The 23,847-nt window shown below is 39.9% G+C and overlaps 2 protein-coding genes across 16 annotated transcripts in view; one reads left to right on the top strand and one right to left on the bottom strand.

Annotated features, from left to right (window-relative positions):
* mapk10 (mitogen-activated protein kinase 10) overlaps positions 1–3,813 on the bottom strand; it is a 38,206-nt gene extending 34,393 nt beyond the window's left edge. For 7 of the 11 annotated variants that reach the window (XM_026173539.2, XM_026173534.2, XM_080304170.1 and 4 more), the window contains exon 1: positions 3,439–3,743. In XM_026173539.2, the coding sequence (XP_026029324.1) occupies positions 3,439–3,441 (3 nt within the window). In that variant the 5' untranslated portion in view covers positions 3,442–3,743. Of the gene's footprint in view, positions 1–3,438 lie in introns of all 11 variants that reach the window. The other 4 variants (XM_080304172.1, XM_026173536.2, XM_080304173.1 and 1 more) reach the window with 2 other exon arrangements.
* A 4,857-nt stretch (positions 3,814–8,670) lies between these two features.
* The window catches only part of ptpn13 (protein tyrosine phosphatase non-receptor type 13), a 49,858-nt gene continuing 34,681 nt past the window's right edge, over positions 8,671–23,847 (top strand). For all 5 annotated transcript variants that reach the window (XM_080304168.1, XM_080304167.1, XM_026173533.2 and 2 more), the window contains exons 1-3: positions 8,671–9,045; positions 18,689–18,808; positions 22,269–22,435. In XM_080304168.1, coding sequence (XP_080160294.1) covers positions 18,694–18,808; positions 22,269–22,435 — 282 coding nt within the window. In that variant the 5' untranslated portion in view covers positions 8,671–9,045; positions 18,689–18,693. The remainder of the gene's footprint in view (positions 9,046–18,688; positions 18,809–22,268; positions 22,436–23,847) is intronic.

Genomic DNA, 23,847 nt, shown 5'->3' with positions numbered 1-23,847 from the left:
CCTGAGCTAAACGCAGCACAGCCTCCCCCTTTTGGGCTCGGGGAAAACAGAGAAGTAACTGCAGGGCCCAGGCAGGAGAACAAGACTTGGACTGACCCATCTAAGGGGTGTCAGAATCCGAACGCTCGCTGACACCCATCGATTTGTTTCTTCGCAGCTGAAAATCTGCTCACCTCCTCTGTCTCTGCTCTCGTACGTAGTCTTGCTCGCATCCTCTGATTTGCTTTAGGTAAACAGCAGGCACGCTGGCCGAAAAACCACGCTGACGCTGCAGTTTTCTGATAGGCTGCATAGTAACGACATGTACACCTTTGGCAAGTGCTGAGTGCGGTCATCTGATTTACAGCTTTTCTTGCAAGACCTGACACACATTCAGTAGAAGGAGAAGAAGAGCCACAGCTGGACCACACCGCGCATCCTGCAAAAATGGCATCCTGAACACTTTTAACTTTTATTTTGCCATAATGACAGAGACGTTTTCAGCACTGTCATGTGAACTGTGAACATTTCTATTGCTCTGTTTCAACTGTGGCATACTTTCTGAACTTTTATACTTGTAAACGCCTCAGTTTGAGCAAAACAACAAAAATCGACCTCCCTGTGTTGATGAATTTATGTAAAACCTCCACCCTCAGGTCCAACAAAGGTTTCCACGGTGACCTTTGTTGTCTCCTAATTATCTTCATATGCAGTGTGAGAAGATTGAGATCAAATCTAAAACAGCTCAAAGTCTTGCACGCAGCTATCTGTAAAGGCAAATAAAAGCTGCATATTTGTCAGATCAAATCCAATTACATAACTGCATTTCCCATGCTGCAGGCATATTGTCACTGTTTGTCTGTAGTTGTAAGCAATACTGCAACTCAGGGGGGGAATAAACTGGCGCACAGCGAGAATTTCATTTTTTAAAACTAAAATAAATAAGAGCATGCTATGAAAGATGTCCATGGAGCACATTTGTCAGCTTTCTAAGCAGTTATATCTAGTACATTACTAATAGTTATGTGATTTTAAGTGTGACCACTTACCAAGCACTTCTTAATCTACTTCAGGCTGGCTAAATAAATCTTCTCTCCCTTACTTGCTTACATTTTTTCACAGCCAGCGTTTTCCATATTTTTTTCCTTTCTTGTTTAATTATCCATCGTGAGACAACTGTTGAATTGAATTCATCCAAGTTAATAACTGAGCTGGCATTGTAATATGGATTATTAGCACCAATCCACAGGAACAATGCTCAGCTGGGGTCAATGGGTGATGGCAGACTAAATCAGCGTTCCTTAGTAACCCATCCTCATCTAATGATAAGTTTGACCTTCCATAAAAGAGAGCAATGACAGACAGGCCCTCAGATGACTGATGTGGATATTTAAGTAACTGATTATCAGGAGGAAGATGGGGTTTTTTTTCAGCTTCAGACTAGCTACCTTGAACTGGACAGTAATTTCAATGATTATTTTTTGTTGTTTATTCATTCCTCTCCTCCCTGTGGTTTCATTTGTAATGACTTTGCTGTTATATAGCATTGCTAGCTGAATATATTTAAGACTAGGAGCGCTATTTGGGTAAAACGGGACATTTGAAGACATTACCACAGACTGTGTGAAACTGACTGGAGTGACCAATCAAATAATAGCTAGAAGATAACATTCCCTACTTTGCTGATTAATAAAGCCTGAAATCCCTCCATTATCTCAACTTAATGCATTGCCTTATTTTATTACATAACAAAGGATTATTGCACTGATGCTCCAGACTCAGCAAAACAAAAACAGAATGGTGGAAAAAAATGAGTGCAGTGGTGCAGCATAATATTAGTCTACTGGTGACCATTTCTATTGATGATGCTCCGTTATATAAACAAGCTGCTTCACTGCCAGTCAATATCACATCAAATCAAACAGACTGTTGTTGTTTTTTTAAAATATAAATGTATATAATGCTAGAGCTACTTTTGAAATTCACCTGAGGTGTTTTGGGGAAAAAAAGTTCCTTTTTGGCAGCTAAAGATGACAAGGAGGAGAAAGGGTAGAACCTTTAGCCTATTTATCCAATAAAAAAGAGATAAAAAAGCAACTCTTCAGCTGCTGCAGAGACACCCATAAAAAAAGCTTTGTTTAACTGTTAAGCCTGTTCCCTGCAGCACTTTCACAAACATGGAAGCCTGCTCCTGAATAATTCAGCACCCAAGGTCACGGCACAAAAAAAAGAAAAAAGAAAACTCTATTTTCCTCCTGTCGTGAACATGAAGAGTTTGTTGTGATCCCTTCAAACATCTATTGACTCCACTGCACAGCATAAAGCCAGGAATTAGTCCATGACTATGGGCCTGCACAAAAACAAGAAATAGTAATAGAACAGAGAGCCCTGCTCACGCCTGCATACCTGAGCAATAAGTGCAGTGGGTCAGGTGGGTTTACCATGCCTTCCCAATGATCGAGCACTCAGGACAAAGCTGATTTAGGGAAATTACCTTCCTCTGCAGCTTCATCTCATTTAATCCACTACACAGCATGCAGCCCACATTAGGGCTGAACAGCACCTCTCTCTCTCTCTCTCTCTGTCTGCAGGATTAGGATTATTTGAAGTTCATCTTTCATGACAAACAGCCCAGAAATTACTTCAACTGTTTCTCTTCATATACACTATAAACAATCACAGCAGCAAAACCGTGACTCTTAGAAACACCCATATGGGCCAATAAATCACCACTATAGCACAGGCTGTTTGCACGAGGACACAGTTTTGCAGCATTTATGAAAGATATGAGGCAAGCCCCCCCACCCATCATCTCTGTGAAGTACTGATGGTCTGCATAATGCACAAGGTGCGCAGTTGACTTGTGAGGGGGAGGAGGAGGGACAAGCCCTGCATGTAGGCCTCCAATATGTATCCTGTGTAAGGCTATGAAGAGATATGAAGAGCATCACTCAGCCAACATCCAGTTTCAGCCGCCAATCAAACATACATAAAGCGCTCTAACACCGACTAGTCAGACTGTATGGATGTATGGAAAGGGAGGTAGCCTGGATACCCCCCCCCCCACACACACACACACACACACACACACACACACACGCACCCCTTCTCTCTCTCTCTCACCCGATTTGGATGATGTTATTACCGATGATGTGCGTTGAAGGCAATGCAAGATGCGAGATATTTTGTCAGGCCAGGGCTCGCGTCGTTATGAAATCCCTCACAGCGCTGCTAGTGAGTTATAGAACAACACACGCGGCTGTGAATGACTCAAGATGGGGTTGATTATTTATTTATTTATTTATCAATCGCTGTCCCTTTCCCCCCCTCACTGAGGCATCACTAGTGTACTTCATTAACCTTCCCTTTCGATCAATATTCATCACTCCACCCTCCGGCCAGGCACGAGATCCAAGCATCGCGTCCACACTGAAATAAAACAAATCCGTCCGGCCTTACCATTCCGTGCCAGTTGATGACGATCCCAGTCCAGTGCCTGTCCTTTTCAAAACATCCCGACGGGAAACACTGCGGAGACCATTGCTGAAGGCTTCATGAAAAAAATCATTGATGTGACGAAGGAGTGAGAGGGAAAAAGGGGTCCGAAAAAGAAGACGAGAGAGAAAGGGGAAAAAGAAGCAGAGGTGGACCGAACCGAGGTTTGCTGATGCTGAATCACTCTCCCTCAGCTCACCACCTTGCAACCATTGTGCTGCAAGATGCTGGCTGTACCATTGTGGACCTCACCAGAGCAGAGAGAGAGAGAGGAGAGGGAGGGAAGAGGAGGGGCGATGGGGGGCGATGTTGCCATGGCAATCGAACAGGAGCACGTCTGACGTCAAAGCCAGGACAGAGAGGGGAGAGGGAGAGATCACATGGAAGCTGTCCCCCCGGATGGGAGGGGCGTGTTAGAGCATCTTCTCATCCCATCCTGTACCGTCCCGCTGGTGCGGTCACGCAGAACATTGAGGATATGAGGCTCTGTTATTTCTCAGGTTTCCAGGGGCGTGTCTATGCAAATAATGTTTTTGCATTTATTGTTGTTGTTGTTTTGGGTTTTTTATTTGTTTTTTGTTCTCGACTTTATTTACGTCTTACTTTGAAGATAAAAAATTATTTTGCCGATATTGTGTTGGTCTCATAGATAACCCAGCAGAAGAGACATAATTAAAATCACGTACACATTATTACACGCTTCTACTTCTTCCTTCAGCTGTTCCCTTTCATTATGTTTGGTCGTCTGCATCCATCTCACATCAGCATCCTCCTTGGCCACATCAGCCCTTTGCATCTTTCCCTTCGCATGATTCTCCTCTGAGGCCTTTGTCTTCTCATTTTGCCTGGCAGCTCCATATTCAGCATCTTCTGTAAACCTATCGCTCCTCTTCTGCACATATCCAAACCATCTCAGCCTTGTCTTGCTAACTTTGTCTCCAGATTGCTTAATGTGAGGTGTCTCTCTGAGATACTCATTTTTAATTTTTCCAATCTTGTCTGTTTTCACTCCTTATAAAAACCTTAGCATCTTCAAATCTGCTGCCTCCAGCTTTTTGCTAGTGCCAACCTCTTCAAACCATACTTCATAACAGGTCTCCCTGCCGTCTTGTAAATTATCCCTTTCACTCTTGCTGCTACCCTTCTATCATCCTTGACACTTCACCTTCACCTCCTCCACCCTGTCCGCACTCTCTTTGTCACCTCTCTTGTGCACTGTGTTCATCACCTACTACTTTGTCTTCCGTCTTCACTGTTACACTATTCCTCTTCTCCCCAGTGCATACCTCCACCTCTCCAGGCTCTCATCCACCTGCTCCCTACTCTCACTACAGGTCATAGTCCATGGAGACTCCTGCCTGACCTCATCTGTTAGTTTGTCCATCAGCACTGCAAACAAGAAAGCGCTCAGCGCCAATCCCTGATATAATATCACCCCCACCTTGAATCCATTGTCACTCCTTGCCCTCACCACTATCCTACGGTCCTTATACATGTCCTGCATCACCCTCACAAACTTCTTCACACTTCTGACTTCCTCATACTGTACAACAGTTCTTCTCTTGGCACCTATCCTATCCTTTCTCTAGATCCACAAAAATATGGTGGTGTCCTTCTCTATACTTCTCCATCAGTATTTGAAATAAACATCGTAGCACCCTTTCTTGGCAATCGGTGGCTGCTGCCAGCCCCGACTACTCCACTCATCTGACCACTTCAAACAAACTACAGCCAGTTCTAAGAGTATATGCAAGGTACTACAGATACTACCAGTACAGTGTTATTTTTTTAAAGGGATAGTTTTACACACCCAAACACATCTGGTGTCCTGGTGCAGCCACAACAACCTGGTGCTGAATGCCCAGAAGACAGTGGAGATTATTGTGGACTTCAGTAAGCACACAGCTCCACTCCCCCCCATCATCCTGACTGACACCCCCATCACCTCTGTGGACTCATTCCGCTTCCTGGGTACCACCATCACCCAGGACCTGAAGTGGGAGCCCACCATCACCTCCGTCATCAAGAAAGCCCAGCAGAGGATGTACTTCCTGAGGCAGCTGAAGAAATTCAACCTGCCAACACGGACGATGATGCAGTTCTACACTGCAATCATCGAGTCCATCCTCACCTCCTCCATCACCGTGTGGTACGCTGGAGCCACTATCAGGGACAAACAGAGACTGCAGCGTGTTGTGCGCTCTGCTGAGAAGGTGATTGGCTGCAGACTCCCATCTCTGCAGGACCTGTACACCTCCAGGACATTGCGGCGTGCAGCTCGGATCTCAGCTGACCCTTCTCACCCTGGACACAGTCTGTTTGACCTGCTCCCCTCAGGCAGGAGGCTCCGGTCCATTCGCACCAGAACCTCTCGCCATAAGAACAGTTTCTTCCCCTCTGCTGTCGGACACATGAACAATAACCGTATGACTGTTCCCACCACTAACACATGACCCTACGCTGTGTCACTGCATCATTCCATGTTTGGCACTGATCACCACCTGCACTCATGTATATATCTTTCCACGTAGCACTCTTAATTCTTATTCTCATGTATATATCTCATGTATAGCTCATGCACATATCTTTCTACGTAGCACTTTTAATTCTTATCCCTACTTTTATTTTTTCATGTCTATTTAAGTGCTATTTATGACACTATGTTTGCACTGAAGCACCGCAGCAATTTCCTAATGTTGTAAACCTGCTCAACATTTGGCAATAAACCCCTTTCTGATTCTGATTCTGATTCTGATTAAACAAAGCAGCCATTTAAACTGTTTTGAGCGCTTTGTCAGCAGGTTTCCACACAGAGTCTTCTGCATGGAAACCTGCATATGTAAATCAAATGGGAGAGGGACCAAAACATTGGATATTTAGCCTAAGTGAGATTTACCAGCCAAGAAGTAAAAAAAAAAAGAAGATAAGGAGATAATCACATCAATGTAATAGTCTCAGCCAGACCAACCTTGGAAAAATAGTCTGCCTCTGACACTGGTTTGCTTTCTTAAACGCTTATCTTGCATTGCTCATTTTGATAGTAGCTGATAGAATGTCTTTTCTTGTAAAAACCAACCAAGCAACCAAAAAGAAAAACAAAAAATCTCTTTCTGTCATAATTTGTCACAAATCCCCCCTGAACCAAGCTGATAAATGCACCAGCTTCACGGAAACTCAGAGGCAGTGGTTGCTGTTTTGTTTTGTTCCCAGGCTTGTGAAACCACTGAATTAACTTACTGTAATCACAAACTAGAAAAATATCAGCATAATCTGCTCTGATGCCTCTTAGTGAATTTCAGTGAGTGAGAATTCATCACTGTCAAGTACCGAGGCCAGGTTCCATAAGTTAAAAAGGATTTGACACAATATTGGGGACAATAGGGGGATTTACATGCAGAGCTTCAAAACACCAGTCTGTATACATTGACTTCTGAAGTGTCTGAGACAATTTATTGCCAAGGTTTTATTTTAACTTGACACAGATAGAGGACCCAATTTCAAAGTAAGTGCAAAGGAGGGTCAGATTTTTTAATGCTTTCCAGCTGGAACCAAAGGCTAAACTTACTGGAAAACCACCACCATAACACACACACACACACACACACACACACACACACACACACACACACACACACACACACACACACACACACACACACACAGCCAACAGTTCCAGGTGCCCCACATTCAAGATTGTCATGACAGGCATATCCAGTCTTTCAGGGTTTTACTGCAAATTGCCTCGAGGGCTCAGGCCAGTACCAATAAGGAGGTATTAAGGACAGTACAGATAGAAATAGCAGGAAGAAGAAATCTAAAATTCAGAACTCCTTACTAAGGCTTAGCAAGGACTTGCTAAGACTCTGTCCCCAGATGAGGCCTCTCTGCTCCAGGTAATGTAGAGTGATTAAAGGCTAGTCAGTCAAAGGAGACAACAGGTACACAACAGGACATTCCAACAGCTGTAACGGTTTATCATAACAATGTAACAAAAGTGGAAAATATTACATGTTTTAGAAGGAAAGCTATAACTAACTAGCTAACAAATGATTGAGTATGATTCTGAGCATCCTCAGAAATGCTTTGAATTGAAAATAAAGAGGCAATCTTATCTTCTGTCACATATTCTTTGATGGGCCTATCAGATTATTGAGGGCGTCATAATAGTTAGCCATAATGGATAGGCATATCATGTATTAATGATTCTTGTACTGGTTTCGTTGTTCTTGTTCTCCTTTATTTATTTATTTTTTCACAACATATTTGTCTCTGTTACTGAGTTGTTGTGCTTGGTGATCTAGTGCTGATGTTGTAAGATCCCCACCAACAGACTGTTATACGTATAAAAGTATAACAATTCCTACAGATAAGACTAAAAATATAAGGCATGGCAAAAATATTTGTCTTATTGCATTCAGAAATAGACTAAATATGCACCTACAGAGACATGCCCACGCAAAAAATGAAATGGTTTATATGCAATGGCATCATCTGCTGAAATGATAATACTGGTTTCAATCTAAGTGGAAAATCAGTGTCAAGTAATCAAGCCTTATCACTGCAGGCAATGGCTGGTGATAATAATCATGTCTTTTAGCACTAACAGGCACAGGCAGGCAGAGATAACCCTTGGCCACAATCTGGCTACTAAGGGTTGTAATGAGGAATAAATGTCACAAGATGGCGCAAAGTAAATCACAAAAATAGCTCATCAAGACAAGAGCACCTATAGGAAGGAAGTACTCAGCAGTGAATTGCTTCCTGACTGCTTAGTTGACTCATTTTGATGTTATGGGATATACAGAAATCATGGTTAATTTTGGAATTATTTTAAACAGGAAACAGGTCGGGTCCGTCATAATTTCCCATGGTTTAAGAACTCTTTAAAAACAGCCTTTCAGTTATATTAAAATACACAGATTCACACACATACCATACATAACCCTATGGAAGTGGTGTATTTCAGAGAAATTTATCTTAAAGTAATAAAAAAAAAAACTTCGTTCTTATACAACTATTAAATGTATCTCAGTGGACAATATTTAATTTTATAAGAGCATTTTTTTAAGAAACGTCGGCGATCTGGATACATACTCTGCTTCCATGACTTGGTACTGTGTTACTATAGGAACGGCTAAATGACAGTCCCCTCGCGGAGAGCCAATAGACAGCCACAGTAAGGTGTCTGGTTACTTCCAGTCAGCCCACGCGCAAAGGGAGGGGCTGTTCCACTCCTCAGCAGTAATGGTAACTTGGCTTCTCTGGTGGTGAGAGCAGTACTGTTTAGTGGCCAACAAGCGCAGCTTCTGAGGAGTTTCAGAAGAACAGTTTTACTTTTTTTTTTTCATTCGCTGTGGCCAGCTTCAGTGGAAGTGGATTTTTATAGGTGACTGCTCCGCGGAAAGGTAAACCTGTTGCCTCTCCGCCTGCCTGCCTGCCTCGCCGACAGTTACGATCCAAGATGTTGCTTTGTGGATGGGATGGCGTCTGGTGCCGTTTGTATGCCCACTCATAACCTCGTCCGAGCACCAACATTTCCCTCACAGCTGATTTTGTAGCTCGTCTCGGCCGGTAAGCTTTTTTATGAACCGCTCAGAAAGTGATGTAAACAAACTTTATAGTGTCCTAGCTAACTTTAGCCAAACCGGGATAACCGAGGGATTGAGTAACTCGTGAGGAGCCTCAAATACCGGAGGTTTTATGTCTTTTCCACTTTTTTTTTAAACTAATAACAAAACTAACATCGTCAGAACTAATAGCAGGCTGCACTGTTGATATTTAACTAATACGTCTCGACCTTAAAAGTTATGCGTCATGTCTTGTTAACTTAGTCCAGAACCCATGACAAATGGGGCATCTCTAAGCTAATCACATCGTATTGTAATCTTGCGAGGGTGGAAACACCACCTCAAGAATAGCACAAGACTGGCAGACTGACTCATTTCAAGTGATTCTACCTGGAAATTTTTGGATAATTATGAGAAATCCGAATAACATTTTAGCATATACGCTCCTTCCAAACCCTAACAAAAGGTGAAGCGGTATAGTGTTATCGGGAAAGGCAGCTTGGCCCCCCTCCCCCTTAACTTCACCGCTTTTCTGTGGAAATTAACCTAAGGTCAGAGGTCAATTTGCAGACAATATAACGATCAGGTTAGGCTGTGTGCCTGACCAGGTTTAAAGTGGCTGTAATGGGGCACCGTCAAGAAAAAGAGGAAAAAATAGGAATATAGACAGTGGGTTGGGTTTGTGTGTGTGTGTGCTGGGAAGAGGTGGGGGGGAGCTGGAGTGAGGTTTTTTTTGCAAAACCAAGCTCTGCATGTCACTGTACTCACAGCAACCCTGTGATTAACAGAAATGGAACGGATGAGGTAGAGACCAAAATGAGAAGTGAGGGCTGTTGGTCCAGAGCTGGGCTGATATTCAACAAAATAGTCTAAGCTCTCTTTTCTGGTTCCTACCCAAGCTTTGTTCAAAACAAAAACAACCAAAAAACAAGACAAACACCAACGCTAAGAGATGATTAACAGGACGTACTTGGAAGGTACTGGTCCCATTGCTGTAATTATAAGCATCCCTGTTTAGACATTCATAAGTAATGTGGAAAAGCATGTCTACTGATTGTACGTCAGTCAAAAATAATGAAAACTCACCACTGGGTTTTCCCATTTTATTTAGTTGAGTCACTCCTGCTCTGCTCAGTTTCTTTCATAAGCAAGCATGAGCGGGACACAGCTGTGAATACAACAGCAGATTAATTTTCGCAGTAAGGAGCACCACATCAGCTACTTTAACAGGTAGTGAAGGTTGAGGTTTTCAAACCATAATTCTGGCTTAAAGTTGCATTTTATCACCTCAGTAGTGTGCAGCCTAGTTAGCTATGTATGAATTCTCATTGCTTGTGTCATAAGGCGTGTTCGCGAAAGATATCTTGATCAAGCCTTTCTTCAAATTCAAGACACACACACACACGGGTGTGTTTTTTAAATTTGAATCATGTGCTTGCAGGCTGCACTGTACAGTAAGATTCGGGGAATAGAGGTTCACTCAGAGTTTGGTACTGAATTTTCCTGGCACGCAAAACCTTCAGGACGATTTTCACCTCAGTCCTGGCGCAGGGTAACCCCTCTCCCCTCCCCACCACCTCTTACCAGCTTCTGTTCCAGATGTGCTTGCCAGCTGAGACCACAGGTCTGATGTTTGGAGGATATGAACACATTCCTTCTCATATCTTTATTAGTTTGTGCTTTTGGACGCAAGAGTGGAATCTGGTGCTTTTATGCCACATTGCCCCCAAAGTGCGGCTAGGCTTGTTTTCAGATGATTTTGAGCAGGGTTAGATTTTTGTTTATTGCTGAGGGATGAACTTGGAAGACAGCAGGAGAAACTGGAATTATGTGTGCTTCTGTTATTTAGCTGCAGGTGATTGTTTTCAAATCCATTTTGTGGACTGGTAGCCGTGACAGAGGAAGGTGGGAGGAAAGGAAAAGTGCAGAGTAAAGAACATTATCACGTTTCCAGGATTATTTTCTTTAAAATCCTTGTGACTGTAGCCTAGGCTTTTAAACACGAAAAGCAGCAGACTAATCTTTGTTTAGTTTCCCCCTTTTTTTCTAGCTATGGTATGGGAATTCAGAGGAATTTCTGGGAACAAACATTTCTACACTTTGGAAAACAGAGAATGGGGCGCTGAAGTGGTGAAGGCTGTCTGCTCTCGCTGATTTGGCCCGCTGCCTTCTAAGCACCCTCAATAATGAGCAGGACCATAGTCCAATGAGAGAGAGGAGCTGGCCTGCACAGTAGCCTGAGTGAGGATAAAAAACATTCCACTGTAGGTCTCTGTTAAAATAACAAGGGCCACAAAACAATCGGGCTTCACAGCACCCACTCTCCCCATTCTCATGGGTAATGAGCAAGATGGGTAGTATCCCACTTCGCCTCCAACTTCACGCCTCCTGATGGCTAGAATGGTTAACCTGCATTCCTGCATAAGAATTTTGGCCTGCTTACTCATTAACCCTCTTCTCCAGGCTAAGATTCACTGAAAGGAAACTGTTTCACGTATTATTTTCAGAAATAAAATACAGCGCTAGAACAGGCTGGTGACCCAGTTTATAGCATATGAGTTCATAGTGCCAGACATAACAACACTGGTACATGGCTTTTCTTTTGTGATATCTTCTTAGGGGATGGTAATGGGTTCTGTAACACTTCTATCCCCAGAGAGTTTCATAGAACCACAAGCATGTTGGATTTTTCATATTATCCACTTAAATGGGATTTGCTCACAATTTGGTGCGATTTTAAACCGATGGTCTTTGACATTTCTCCAGCTGACCTAAGAGATTAAGTAAAACCCTTTTTACTCTCTCTCATCCTCACACATAGTCACCCAACAACACTCCCTCAGTTGTCATGAAAGTTTTAGTCCAAGGTCTCTCAGTTTCCTGGTGACAAAAAGGTGGGAAAATGGATTTTCAGATGCTTTCTGCTACTGATGATATTATGTAATATGATATATCAGCCAGTGACCCTGGTAAATGCCATGTTTTTGCCAGTCACCAGTACTGATATTTGGATATTTCCTATCATGTTCTTGTGATTTTTTTTTTCTTTCTTTTTTCTCAGTTGTGAAATTTGCAATTTACAAAAGAACTGAGTGTCATTAGACCAAATGAGGCCAAAGGTGTGGTCCAAGGGAAAGAGGAAAACACAGGTGCTTGGTGCTGGCAACACTTCAGAGCAGTAATATCATGTAATGCAGTCAAATTTCAAATGAAACATTAGGTGTGGACATGGTTGCTGTTAAGCTCCTTTTTGTGTCTTTGCCACATCTGATTGGCTGCCAACTTACGAGGCAGGGACACTATCTCGGCTGGCGGTTCTGATACAGATACGTTTTGGTTGTATGCTAATACCTGGAACTGGTTGAAAGTCTACATTTGTTTTATATTGGCATTGTTTGGTTAAAAAAATAAATACTTAACAGGGCCAAGATATATAAGATAAACTTTTTGTTCACCTGTTTACGTTGTTTACCTGATTTATTTGCTTCCATTTCATTTTAGTTCATTGTGATTGGCTTAACTGTGCCTGAATTTATGATTGCCTTAAAGACCTCTCCTCTCACACAATCAGTGGTATGCTGAGTTGTCCTTTGAGCAACGAGTGCAAAATAAATTCAGAACAATATGGAACTGAACAGATCGCTACCAGTGCTCAGTGCTTCCACAGATACCCGAGCTACTTCTTTGAGTCCGTGTCAGACCGATATCTGATCCAAATATGAAAGATTTTAAGCTCTTTGGAAAAATGTTTTAAGTACAGTTTTTCAACAGAAGATGAAAATTAATTTAATGTGACATTACACAGTCTAGTACATGTTTTAAGTGGCTGCTGTTTGGTTGATCTTTTATTGCAGTTATGCTTGTTTTCCTGTTTGGATTTCATTTCTTGACTTTTTTGGTGGGACTTTTGTGTTGAGTTCTGATTAATGAAATCTTGTCTCAAAGCTGTGATCAAGCACATCTACATACATTCACTCACTTCCACTTCATTAGGTACACTGATTGGTACTGAGCTGGACACCCTTTGTCTTGAGATCCATGTTGTTTATGCCAAATTCTAACCCGAATTTCTCAGTGTTGCAATAGAGTTCAAGACTCATCAGACCAAGCCTTACTATCTGCTCAAAGCAATCTGTGCATTCGCCTCTGACATCAACAAGGCATTTTCTTCCAGAGAACTGCTGCTCACTGGATTATTTTCTGTTTCTCACACCATTCTCTGTGGGTTGTGGAGATGGTTGTGTGGGAGAATCTGTGCAGTTTCTGAAATGATAAGATTTTATCAGGTTGTCTTTACCACACTGGCTGAACTGGCTGAGTGTATAGTTGTCCTGTTTTTAGTGTGGACTTTTTTCAGTTTTGTGAGAAAGGACATGGGCTACTTTACACAAGGTTTTACATTTGCTGCATATTTAAATGCTAGTTGTACATTGATGCCAGAACAACGTAACAGGCATAGTGTGCATTAAGGCTGATGCTTGATATTGGCAGGTTATTCCTTCTTGCTGTTGTGCCCTCTGTGTGAAAGCCGCCCCCCCCTTTTTTTTTGTTATCTGAATTTTACATCTTTAAATCCTCACTACAAATGCACATTATTATTATATAAATGCAACACAGTAATGCATATTTTTAACCAAGTACACCTGCCACACCTGAATCTGTTGCTTTGCCCTCGATATTTGCATATCAGGAAATATGCTGTAAAGCAACAATGCTTTACAGCTTTACAGTGACATTTTTATATCCTGGAGAAATTGCACTACAAACCAACACAACAGAGCCATTTATATATGACACACATGCGCACGAAGTTGCAAATATGGTTGTTTATGTTTGAACTAAGTGAAATGAGTTCACAGTTTCTGCTCAGGGTAAATTAGTCTGTAAAACTGGAGCTTCCTGTTTTGCTTACATTGGTATCATTCCATCACTCGATTGGGAAGATTAGCTAGAGTTGTCAGTGCAGCACAGTAGCTGGAGAGAAAAATCAAACAAAGAAAAACTACAGATAAAAGAAGATATTCCTTGTGCCATTTTCTCATTCATTGGTTTGTAGGGTAGATTTAATGTAAATCATGTACGCAGGTTTAAGCAGGGGTAAATACAGTGGTTAAATACATTGTCTTGTATTGTTGTAATATTTCGTGTTTGTAAATATTTGCTTTCTTTCTGTGTCCGGTCAGCAAGGAGAACAAATCTGTGCATTTCTTACATGAATAAATGTAGGACTATAATTCTTAAATAAATGAAAGCATTATTTCACTTTGAAGCAATATGTTTGATTAATGACTCAGTAATTGGGTGGGGAAGCTAAAAGTCTAAGGTAAATATAGCTTTGACTAAAACAGAAAGTGTAATTTTCAGATGCTCTGTTTCATGGGCTGATTTGACCGTATATTATTCCTATTGTATATCATAAGTGGGAAATATGTTCCCCCTTTTTCCACATTTATTGTTAAGCTCTATTAGTATTTATTTATTTAGTCTGTGTGCTATATAGATGTGAAATTCTGGGTTAATACCAATGTTTTATAATACCAACATGGTGAATAGTCAGTGTCAGTGCAAATAATTGTTCTCTTTGTTTATTTAGCATTTCTTAGATTTTCTTTGGCATTTAAATTGTTAAAAAAAAAAATAAGTGCACTGTTTTATTTATTTATTTTTTTAAATTTAGAAAATTGACATGATAACGTCAGCCAGTGACATCACTAACTGTAATCTTTTTGCTGACACGCAGACATCCGCCAACACTGGGCAGATATGGATGCCGCTACAGTTTGATAGCATGTCTGCACATCCTATTATGTTCATGTTATATCTCTTGAAAGCTTTGAGGAAATATATTTAAATGTGACGCAAAACTCACTTGGACACAAGGCTGAACTGATTAGAATTTTGGTGGTCAGTGTTTAAGGTCATCTAACAAGATGGCTAACACATGTTTTTAAGTGCCAAATGGAAAAGGATATACAGCCCTTGGCAGATTTGGGTTTATTTATTTATTTTTTAAAATTCCATAAAAGGCAATTGCAGCCATAGCTAGTAATTTAACATGTTGTGTTGTTGCTGGCTTGTGTAAAAGAAAGCTGTACATGCAAAGTTATTCACAGATGGATCCTTTAAAACAGTATCATAGAATTTGGTGGAATGTCGAAGTTATCCACATATCCAATAATATTTTAGCTTTCTCTGAACATGACGTTTTTGGTTTTTTCCCCAATGTCCTTTTTTATATATTTATTAGCATACTACAAGAGAAAGGAACATTTTGTATTATGGATTGGATTTTTCAATACAAAAAATTTAAATTATGCCTAAATTTAAAAAGCGTGAATTAAAAATTAAAACTCACTTTCATTTGCCTCTTGTAAGGCATCTTAGAAGTGCCAAAAAGTGCAATTACTTCATTCAAGAAGAATCCTGCTAACAACCAGTAATGCTAACTATGCACCTTGTACCAGCCTGTATGTTGTTGTATAGTGTGTGAGATACTGTGGTGTGAAGTCTCAACAGGTGAGTAAAAGTCTAATTATTCTGTATGTTTACATAATCTATCGATTGTTTCAGTCCGTTCTCAGCTTATGATCTTGACAATATGTAGGTTAGTCTTTTGAAATAATTTTCTAAAATCTAGCAAATGATAACAAATTTTAATCTTCAGGTAAAAGAGCTCCGATTAACGTTTTAAGAATTATTATAGCTGGGTAAACAGTCAAAAACCCAAACGTATTTAAGTTACAACAGTTACATCTTAAATTTATTAAAAATGTATTAAAAGGTCCTTGAAGTCTTTAAATTGTTGGAACATGAAGTCATCCTCTGGGAATGTGAAAAATGACTTTTCTGGAAACTGCTGACTTGCAAGAAATGCAAGTTGTCTTTTGTCTTGCATTGGCAGAAATATGGAGTAACAAAAACTTATGGCGGATGCTCTTGTAAAACAGATGACTGATTCCTTTTATGATGCAGGAAAAATAAAATGCAACATTAAATACATTTAATTGTCCCACCTAAGTTAATACTGGTTCACAACAAGCCCCTGTTGTACAGCTTAGAACAAAGGTTAGAATCACATTACAGTACATAAAACCAAAACAGTCCAAAAACAGTAAACAGCTGCACAGTGGAGACAGTAAAAAACATAAATAATAATAAGTGGCTAAAATGTGATCTTCCAGCAAATATTTTTTTATTTTCCTATTTAAAATAGTCTTTGTAGGTGATTTTTATATGACAGGGAATCTAGTGAAGTTTTAGTGCATGAATAAAAATGATTTCTGACTTTTAGTAGTATTTGTAATCAAATACAAACAGATTTTTTTTTTTTTTTTTTACACACACAGAGAAGCCAGGCCAGTGCACTTAGTAGTTGGTGTTTTGAGTAGTGTATACACAAAGTACTTTTCATGGTTTAGTTGTGTTAGCAAGTATTAGCTGGCTCATTATAAAAAGCCAGAGGAACTGCTAAAATGCACATTCCCCCTCTGCATACCGTGCAGAAAAACATCTTAAGGCACACACTTGTTGACACAAAGGAAAAGGAATAAAGGAATAAAACATACACACAGGGACCATAGACCGTCCAGTTGACTGTGAAAGACTTCCTAAAGTAGATTGGTGGCAAACTAAGATGCTCATTTGCAACATTTAGGATTTTTGTTTTGTTAGAAGTATAGAAAGTGTCCTTGTTTTGTAACCTTTGGTTCTTGCATAACATCAGCTCTCAGAGTAGCATGAGTGAAATGTCTCACTATGGGACTTGCCTTTAAGGTAGATTATTTAGTTACTCATGTATTTAGTCACTGAGTTTTGATAACGTTGAATTTGAGAGCACCAAATCCATTTTAGATGAATTAGATTGAACTATATGTGTCATCTTGTGGATTTGTGCAGGCTCCTTCTTTATTATCCTGTCTTACCTGTTGTGTTGACTTCCTGTGTGGGTTTAACCTAAAAATACTTAGCATTTTTTGTGAAATGACTTTTGTGCCTCTGAAAGCATTTTGAGAGTATTTTGTCAGGCGCTATTGTAGGTGTTTGTGGTTTAATAAAGCAAGTATTGAAATCCCAGCCAATTAAAAGTTTACATTTAAAAAAATGCATTTTTTTGTGTGTATGGCCCTAGAATTAATTGAAAGTGATTTCCATGCAGGAGGGGAGTTGATTTTAAGTGCTGTCACCAGACAGAAACATATCTGTATAATTTTAAGTCTGATTTAGTCAAATACTTGGCCTAAAACAAAACTCAGCGCAATCATGCATTTGTCATGAAGTAGTCATGCTCCAGGAATGTGTTAAATGGAGATATTAAAATATTCTTGTTGCATTGCAAAGCTTGACAATTGAATTAATGTCTGCACTCATGAGCCTGATTGGGTTTTTTTTTTTTTTCTAATCAAGAAATCTCTGTTTGCTGAGTATTCACTCACCCATTCTGAATTCTGCTGTTTAATCACTTCCATAGTCACAGGTGTATAAAATCAAGCACTTGAAGACGTAAAATCATAGTGCACAAAGGTCACCAACTTTCTGCAGTGTCAATAACTACAGACCTCCAAACTTCATGTGGCATTGAGATTAGCTCAAGGACAGTCCGTAGAGAGCTTCATGGGGTGGGTTTCCATGGCTGTGCAGCTAAATCCAAGCCTTACATCACCTAGCGAAATGCAAATTATTGCATGGTGTTGTGTAAAACAGGCCACCACTGGACCCTATGGCAGTGGAGACGTGTTCTCTGGAGCGACAATTTACACCTCTCCACTAGACTAGATGAGTATGGGTTTGGCGGTTGCCAGGAAAACGGTAATTGTCTGATTGCATTGTGCCAAGTAAAGTTTGGGCGGGAATTGTGGTGTAGTATTGTGTTTTACAGGAGCTGGGCTTGACCCTTTACTTCCAGTGAAAGGAACTCTTAATATTCAGCATACCAAAACATTTTGGAGTATTTTATGGGAACATGTTCGGAATGGCCCTGTCCTGTTCCAACATAACTGCGCACCAGGACACAACACAACGCCCATATAGACATGGATGAGCGAGTTTGGTGTGGAAGAACTTGACTGGCCTCCACAGAGTCCTGACCTCTACACCTTTGGGATGAATTAGAGCGGAGACTGCAAGCTAGGCATTCTCGTCCAACATCAGTGGATGGGTAATCAGTAAATTTGATGGAATGGACTGAATTAAAGGTCTGCTATATTTTATACTTCACCATCTGAAAGACTACTAGGAGTAACTCTTGAAGCTCTTTTCTGACCTGAGCAAATCATGTCGTATTTCAGGCCTACTTATAGTGTGCATTAGAAGTTAGTGAGGATGATCTCTGTTTATGCAACTACCCTTGGAAAAACGCAGAAACTATTGTAATTGGTGTTAAAAACATGTTTATTGATATTTACTGAGGTGTCAAAACAATTAAATTAAAGGGTACGGGCAGGCTTCAATGTTGTCTTTATGGGGGAAGTTTGCAGAAAACAATATTTAAAGTTTTTGCAGTCGTTTCAAAAAATAAATAAAACTTGGATGGAAGCATTAAAATTTCAAGACAGCAATCTTAATTCTGGCATAAATACGTATTTCTTTAGATTTCAGAAGGTCTTTTTGTGTAAATTAAATTTAATGTTCGTCTTGCTGTATTTCTGCAGGGAACATGCATGTGTCTCTGGCAGAAGCCTTGGAGGTTCGAGGAGGTCCTCTCCAGGAAGAGGAGGTCTGGGCAGTGCTGAGTCAGAGTGCAGAGAGCCTCCAAGAACTTTTTCACAAAGGTAGGTGAACATGGAATCAAAGGTAGAGGACTTATTCTGTCATCATCATGCATTACTATGCAATCATATCAGTTTGTAACTTAAGAAAAATTTAAACAACATATGAGTCAGAGGAAGTGAGTCAGCAGACATTGCAGTCCCTGGGTGTTAAGACAAAATTTCATTGCACCTGATTACATAGGGCAGGACTGTGTCAAATAAACTGTCAACCACTGACTTTGTGCATTTCTACAGTCTGCATGAACCAGCTTGAGTTCAACTTCTAGTTTTTCTGATTGGTTTCATTTCCAGACAGTACTGGTAATGCTGTAATAACCCTCTCTTATCAGCGTAGCCTGCAAATATTTAACATTAATTACAAGCAATCTATGCTCAAATACTCTTATACAGAAATGTATTGTCTTATGAGATAAAGCTCTGAAGATATTAAGGACAGGAATGAAAGACTGATATTTGGAATATTTTCGATAAAAGTAGTCTTGACATGGCATTGATGTACCAGTTATTTATGATATTCTCTTCTAATCAGAGACATTTTAGGAGAGACACAGAGTGAATCCTGGTTTAAAGTCTTTTCTTTCAGAAGTCCTGATGGAAGCATCTCTTCCCGTGGGAAGAACATTTGGGGCATGTCAACATACCTTTTAACCAGTTCTATCAAAGCTGACTTGTGACTCTATACATGTAGTTTCTGTCTCATGACCACTGAAATTGTGGTTAATTTATATAATAGTTCAAAAGGTGAACTAGCTAGGTGGCAAGACTTGTAGGAGAATAATGATATGAATGCACCATAATTTTTGTTTTGCTATTGTGTAGTTGTGTTGCTATGCTGAGTATATTTTTAGTTGGATAGTTTTAGACTGCATAGAGAAGCTACAATTTAACTAGCAAATGTTGAAGCCAGCTGTTATATAGTTAAAAGCTATGTAAGACAGTTTATGACAGAGTGGATTAATATTAGTAACCATTTAACTTTAATATTTGTGTTGGATGTTCTCTTAGATGAAGTTGGCCATTTATGACTAGAAACACTTTAAACAAAGAGAAAACAATAGGTTTTGGTTTGGTTTTTTTGGTGAAGTGTGTTGGATATGTGCTTTTTGCACCAGATTTGTCATTGTCTTTGTGGTTAAATGTAGGGTGAAGATTTTCCACCACTCTGAGTGTGCTAATGTGGTCAAACACCACTAGCACAGGTTTTTTTTTTCTCTTGTGTAAACAGTAGTGGTTTGTATATTTGTATAAGAATGATTTGTTTGAATACGTGCTGGGTGAGTGTTTCTAATTTGTTGTAGGAATTTCTCTTCACGGTCGCATTTATATATTAGAGGAGTGCCTCAGAGATTTGGTCTGATATAACATGATAGCATAACACAGTTGCTGTCGATTTCTCTGCTGCACATCTCTGATGTGAGTCTCTCGTTCCACCACCATGGATTGAGTTCTGGTGACTCAATCAACGGTGATAGATTGAGTCACCAGATCAGCCGTTCAGTAATACTAAAAATAGGCTGTGAGAACCAAATGATGCTCAGCTAATATGTAGGGGAGCATTTTTGTCTGACCTGTACTTCTCACTGGATATTTTCTCTTTCTTGAACCTTTCTCTGTGAAGCATAGAGATGGCTGTGTGGGGAAAATCCCAGTAGATCAGCAGTTTCTGACATCCTCAGACCATCCTGTGTGGCACCAACAACCATGTAACATTCAGAGTCACTCACCTTTCTTACATATTCTGATGATCTCCTATGGGTCTTGACCATATCTGCATGCGTAAATGCACCGAGTTACTGCCACGTGATTGGCTGATTACTACCCAAAATGTAACCAGTAATCTGCCATTTCCTTTTTTTATATAGGGCTAGGTGGTAACAAAATATAAATTATTATTTATTTTATTTTAGTCAAAGTACTACCTCCGACTGCAAAGTTGTGAGCTCAGCTGAGTAAGCAGTGTTTGTAGTACAGCTAAAGTCATGTTGCAAAGTACCCAATGGCCAAGTTTTTCGGATAAGTAATTGCAGATTTACACAGACATATAATGCATATCAGAGAAAGTAGTTTATACTCCAGTTAATTTTCATTAATTTTCTTTTACTACTATGTAAAACACTTCACTTTGAGATTTTATTTGAGTAAGAGTGACTTGAGGACCTGGGGCCTCTTTGGGGGAAAAAGTTAAGTGGTCAGTGTTCTTATTAAGAACACAAATTCAGTTTTCTATTAAAGAAGAAATAAATGAATGAGAGCACATGCTATCAATTTCAGTTCCTAGAAACAAAATTGGATTCAGAAAAAAGCAGGATGGACACTCAGATGGCCAAGAAAATTCCAGTCGCTGTATCTTCAAAAGCAGTTCTTCTTCATCTCTGGACTCATTGTAGGAATGGTTAAGGGGAAAAAAGCTTGCACATGTGTGTTCAAAATATCACCTACCATGAGTCTCATTTTGTAATGCTTGCTTGTCAAAAAAACATGCCAGCACTGATAAAAAGGCATTGTTTAGCTTAGAGGCATACGATTCTGATGAATTGGATAATTTGGTACCAGCTCTCAACTGGATAAGTTGCTTAGTTCTCATTCCTAGCTGAATGGGCTATAAATATAGCTGTTTAAAATTATTTCCTGTTCCTTAAGCTTAGTTAGCAGTTCAAAAGGCTAAAAACGTACATTTGAAGATGGTAGGTTATGTGATGTTGCATTGCATGGTGTTCTGTTGGCTTGACAAGCACTATCCTTCTAGCATGATTTCTGCATATATCTGCAATGTATTAAAATTTGTCATGAAATGCATGTGCTCAGGCTGAGTCAGTCTGGTCAGCAAAAGCTTCGCATGGGATAGACTTACTACTAAACCAGTTACTTTTGAGTAAGATCTTGGTCACATGAGTTTTTAAACAGGAAACTTGTATTTACTTAGTAAAAACCAGCTTTGCCTCAAATCAAATTCCTGTGTTCGTCTCCCTGCTCCTCTCAGAGTTAACTATCAGTCAAAGAAAAGAATTTTGCAGCGCTGCTTAAACATTCCTTTGTGTATTTTTAAAACCTTCTCCCACCATCGCACTGGCTGTGGTTTTTTAGGAAAAGAGAATTACGCTGTGTGGCCATTCCTTTCTGCAACCATGCCCCAACTGTTATTTTCTTGCCGACTAAGAAAGCAACATGTGTTTTTGTTTACTTCAATAATCTTGAATTTCCATAAACGCCAAAGCCATAGCGAGAAACATCCACTGTGGTTGGATATGTGTAGTCACTGGATCCAGGCTGTAAATGCTTAGACAAAATTTGATGCTAGTATGAAGCTTAAAAACACAGATCTTGACTTTAACGCTGTCCTTGTGTGAATATGTGGGAATGGCTAAGAATTTATGTGAAGAAACTATGATTTATTTTTATTTTTTTCTGCTGTTCAACCGTGATGGCAAACTAATCATTGAAATGTTATTTCCATTTCCAGACCCTTCAGCCATGGGCTTCATTATATCTCCCTGGTCCCTCCTGCTCATGCCATCTGGCAACATCTCATTCACAGACGAGTATGTCACCCAGCAGGACTTAAGGGCCTTCACAGCACCAGAGGTCCTGAAGGGGAACTCCTTGACTTCTGTTTCTGACATAGAAAAGGTATAAACCATGATAATATACCACGTGGCGTCAGCATCTGCCAAATTGTTTAGTCTACGTGTGTCTGTGCTCTAATCTTTTGTTGTTGCCCATATTTTTAAGTGAAATCTTGTGTTTAAACTAAACATTCATTTCGAACCATCACTTGGTGTCATCTAACCAGTCAGTGACTGTTGAGTACCCCTTGTTCTAAACATAGCCATGTTTACATTCGCTCTTTCTTACCAAGTCATGTCGGTTGTATCCTAACTAATGACATAGGTGCATTTTCTCCCTTAAATGGAGATTTTTTTTTTTTTTTGTCAGACATGCTTAACTTTTCTGCCTTTTGGTGGTTTGTTGGCACAAAACCATTAGTTTAATAGCCTGACACTGGCTAGAGAAATATGTGTCAACACCTGTGTGCTCATCGGGGGGTTTCCTGCACAAAGGAATTTTTAAATTATCTTTCCCAAAGATGTTTTAGCAGAATCCAAAAGAAAATCACCATGATTGTAAGAAAAATGTTTATAACTTGCTTTGTTTATCGGTTTCACGTACTCAAGCATGATGAATAATTGTTCATTAAATGGTTAGAAATGCTGTGAAAAGGTCACATTACTGTGAAAGGTTTACATATACTTTGCGTCTTTACTGGCAGACAGATCTTCCTTACGTGCATAGCTGTGTGTCGTGCTTTCTTTTTCTGTTTCTTTAAGATCCTGCTTACGTCATTTTGCTGATGCTAGTCATTGTTTTCCTTAGCATCCAAAGTTTCAAAAGACACGCAAATGACATGCTCAATGGAAAACGAACAAATAAGGCGGAGTTATTTTTGTTCTGTCTGTATTGTCGATCACGGTTTTTTGTCTTTGTTTTTTTTAGATGTCTTGCGTTTTTAAAGTTTTGTACATTTTCTGTATTTAGTACATTTAGTCTGTTTTGCAACGTTTCGTGTTAAATGTTGGGTATAGATGATACTATTAGTCAGTGTGTATGGTTAGAGCATTTCTTCACTGAAAAAGCAGAGACAGCATGTAGATGATTCAGATTTGAAGTTGTGAGCGATCACAGCACACCCACACCCCCTCATTTTAACTCTGCCTCTCTGGTGAAGAGCAAAAACCTTGCATGACTGGATTCCCGTCTCTGGCACAGACCCACAGACCTCAACATGGTTTTTTGCTGAGTCAGTTTTCCAACCCTGGGCCTGTCTCCCCAGCTCAGTTATTTCAGTGTAGAGAATATGATCTGTTTCCTTCATAATCATACTGGGGATAAACATACGTCATGTGCAAGTTTTCCTCTTGCTTTTTTGACATATAGAGGTCATATTGTCACTTTTAATCGACAACGTCTAAGGTTACACGTTTTCTGAAAGTGTTAGTGTTTCTTTAAATTTGTACTCTGTGATGTGTTCCTAAAAGACCTTG

Source organism: Astatotilapia calliptera, chromosome 7, assembly GCF_964374335.1.
Source record: "Astatotilapia calliptera chromosome 7, fAstCal68.1, whole genome shotgun sequence".
Lineage (NCBI taxonomy): Eukaryota > Metazoa > Chordata > Actinopteri > Cichliformes > Cichlidae > Astatotilapia > Astatotilapia calliptera.
This window is presented reverse-complemented; position numbering and strand designations above follow the sequence as displayed.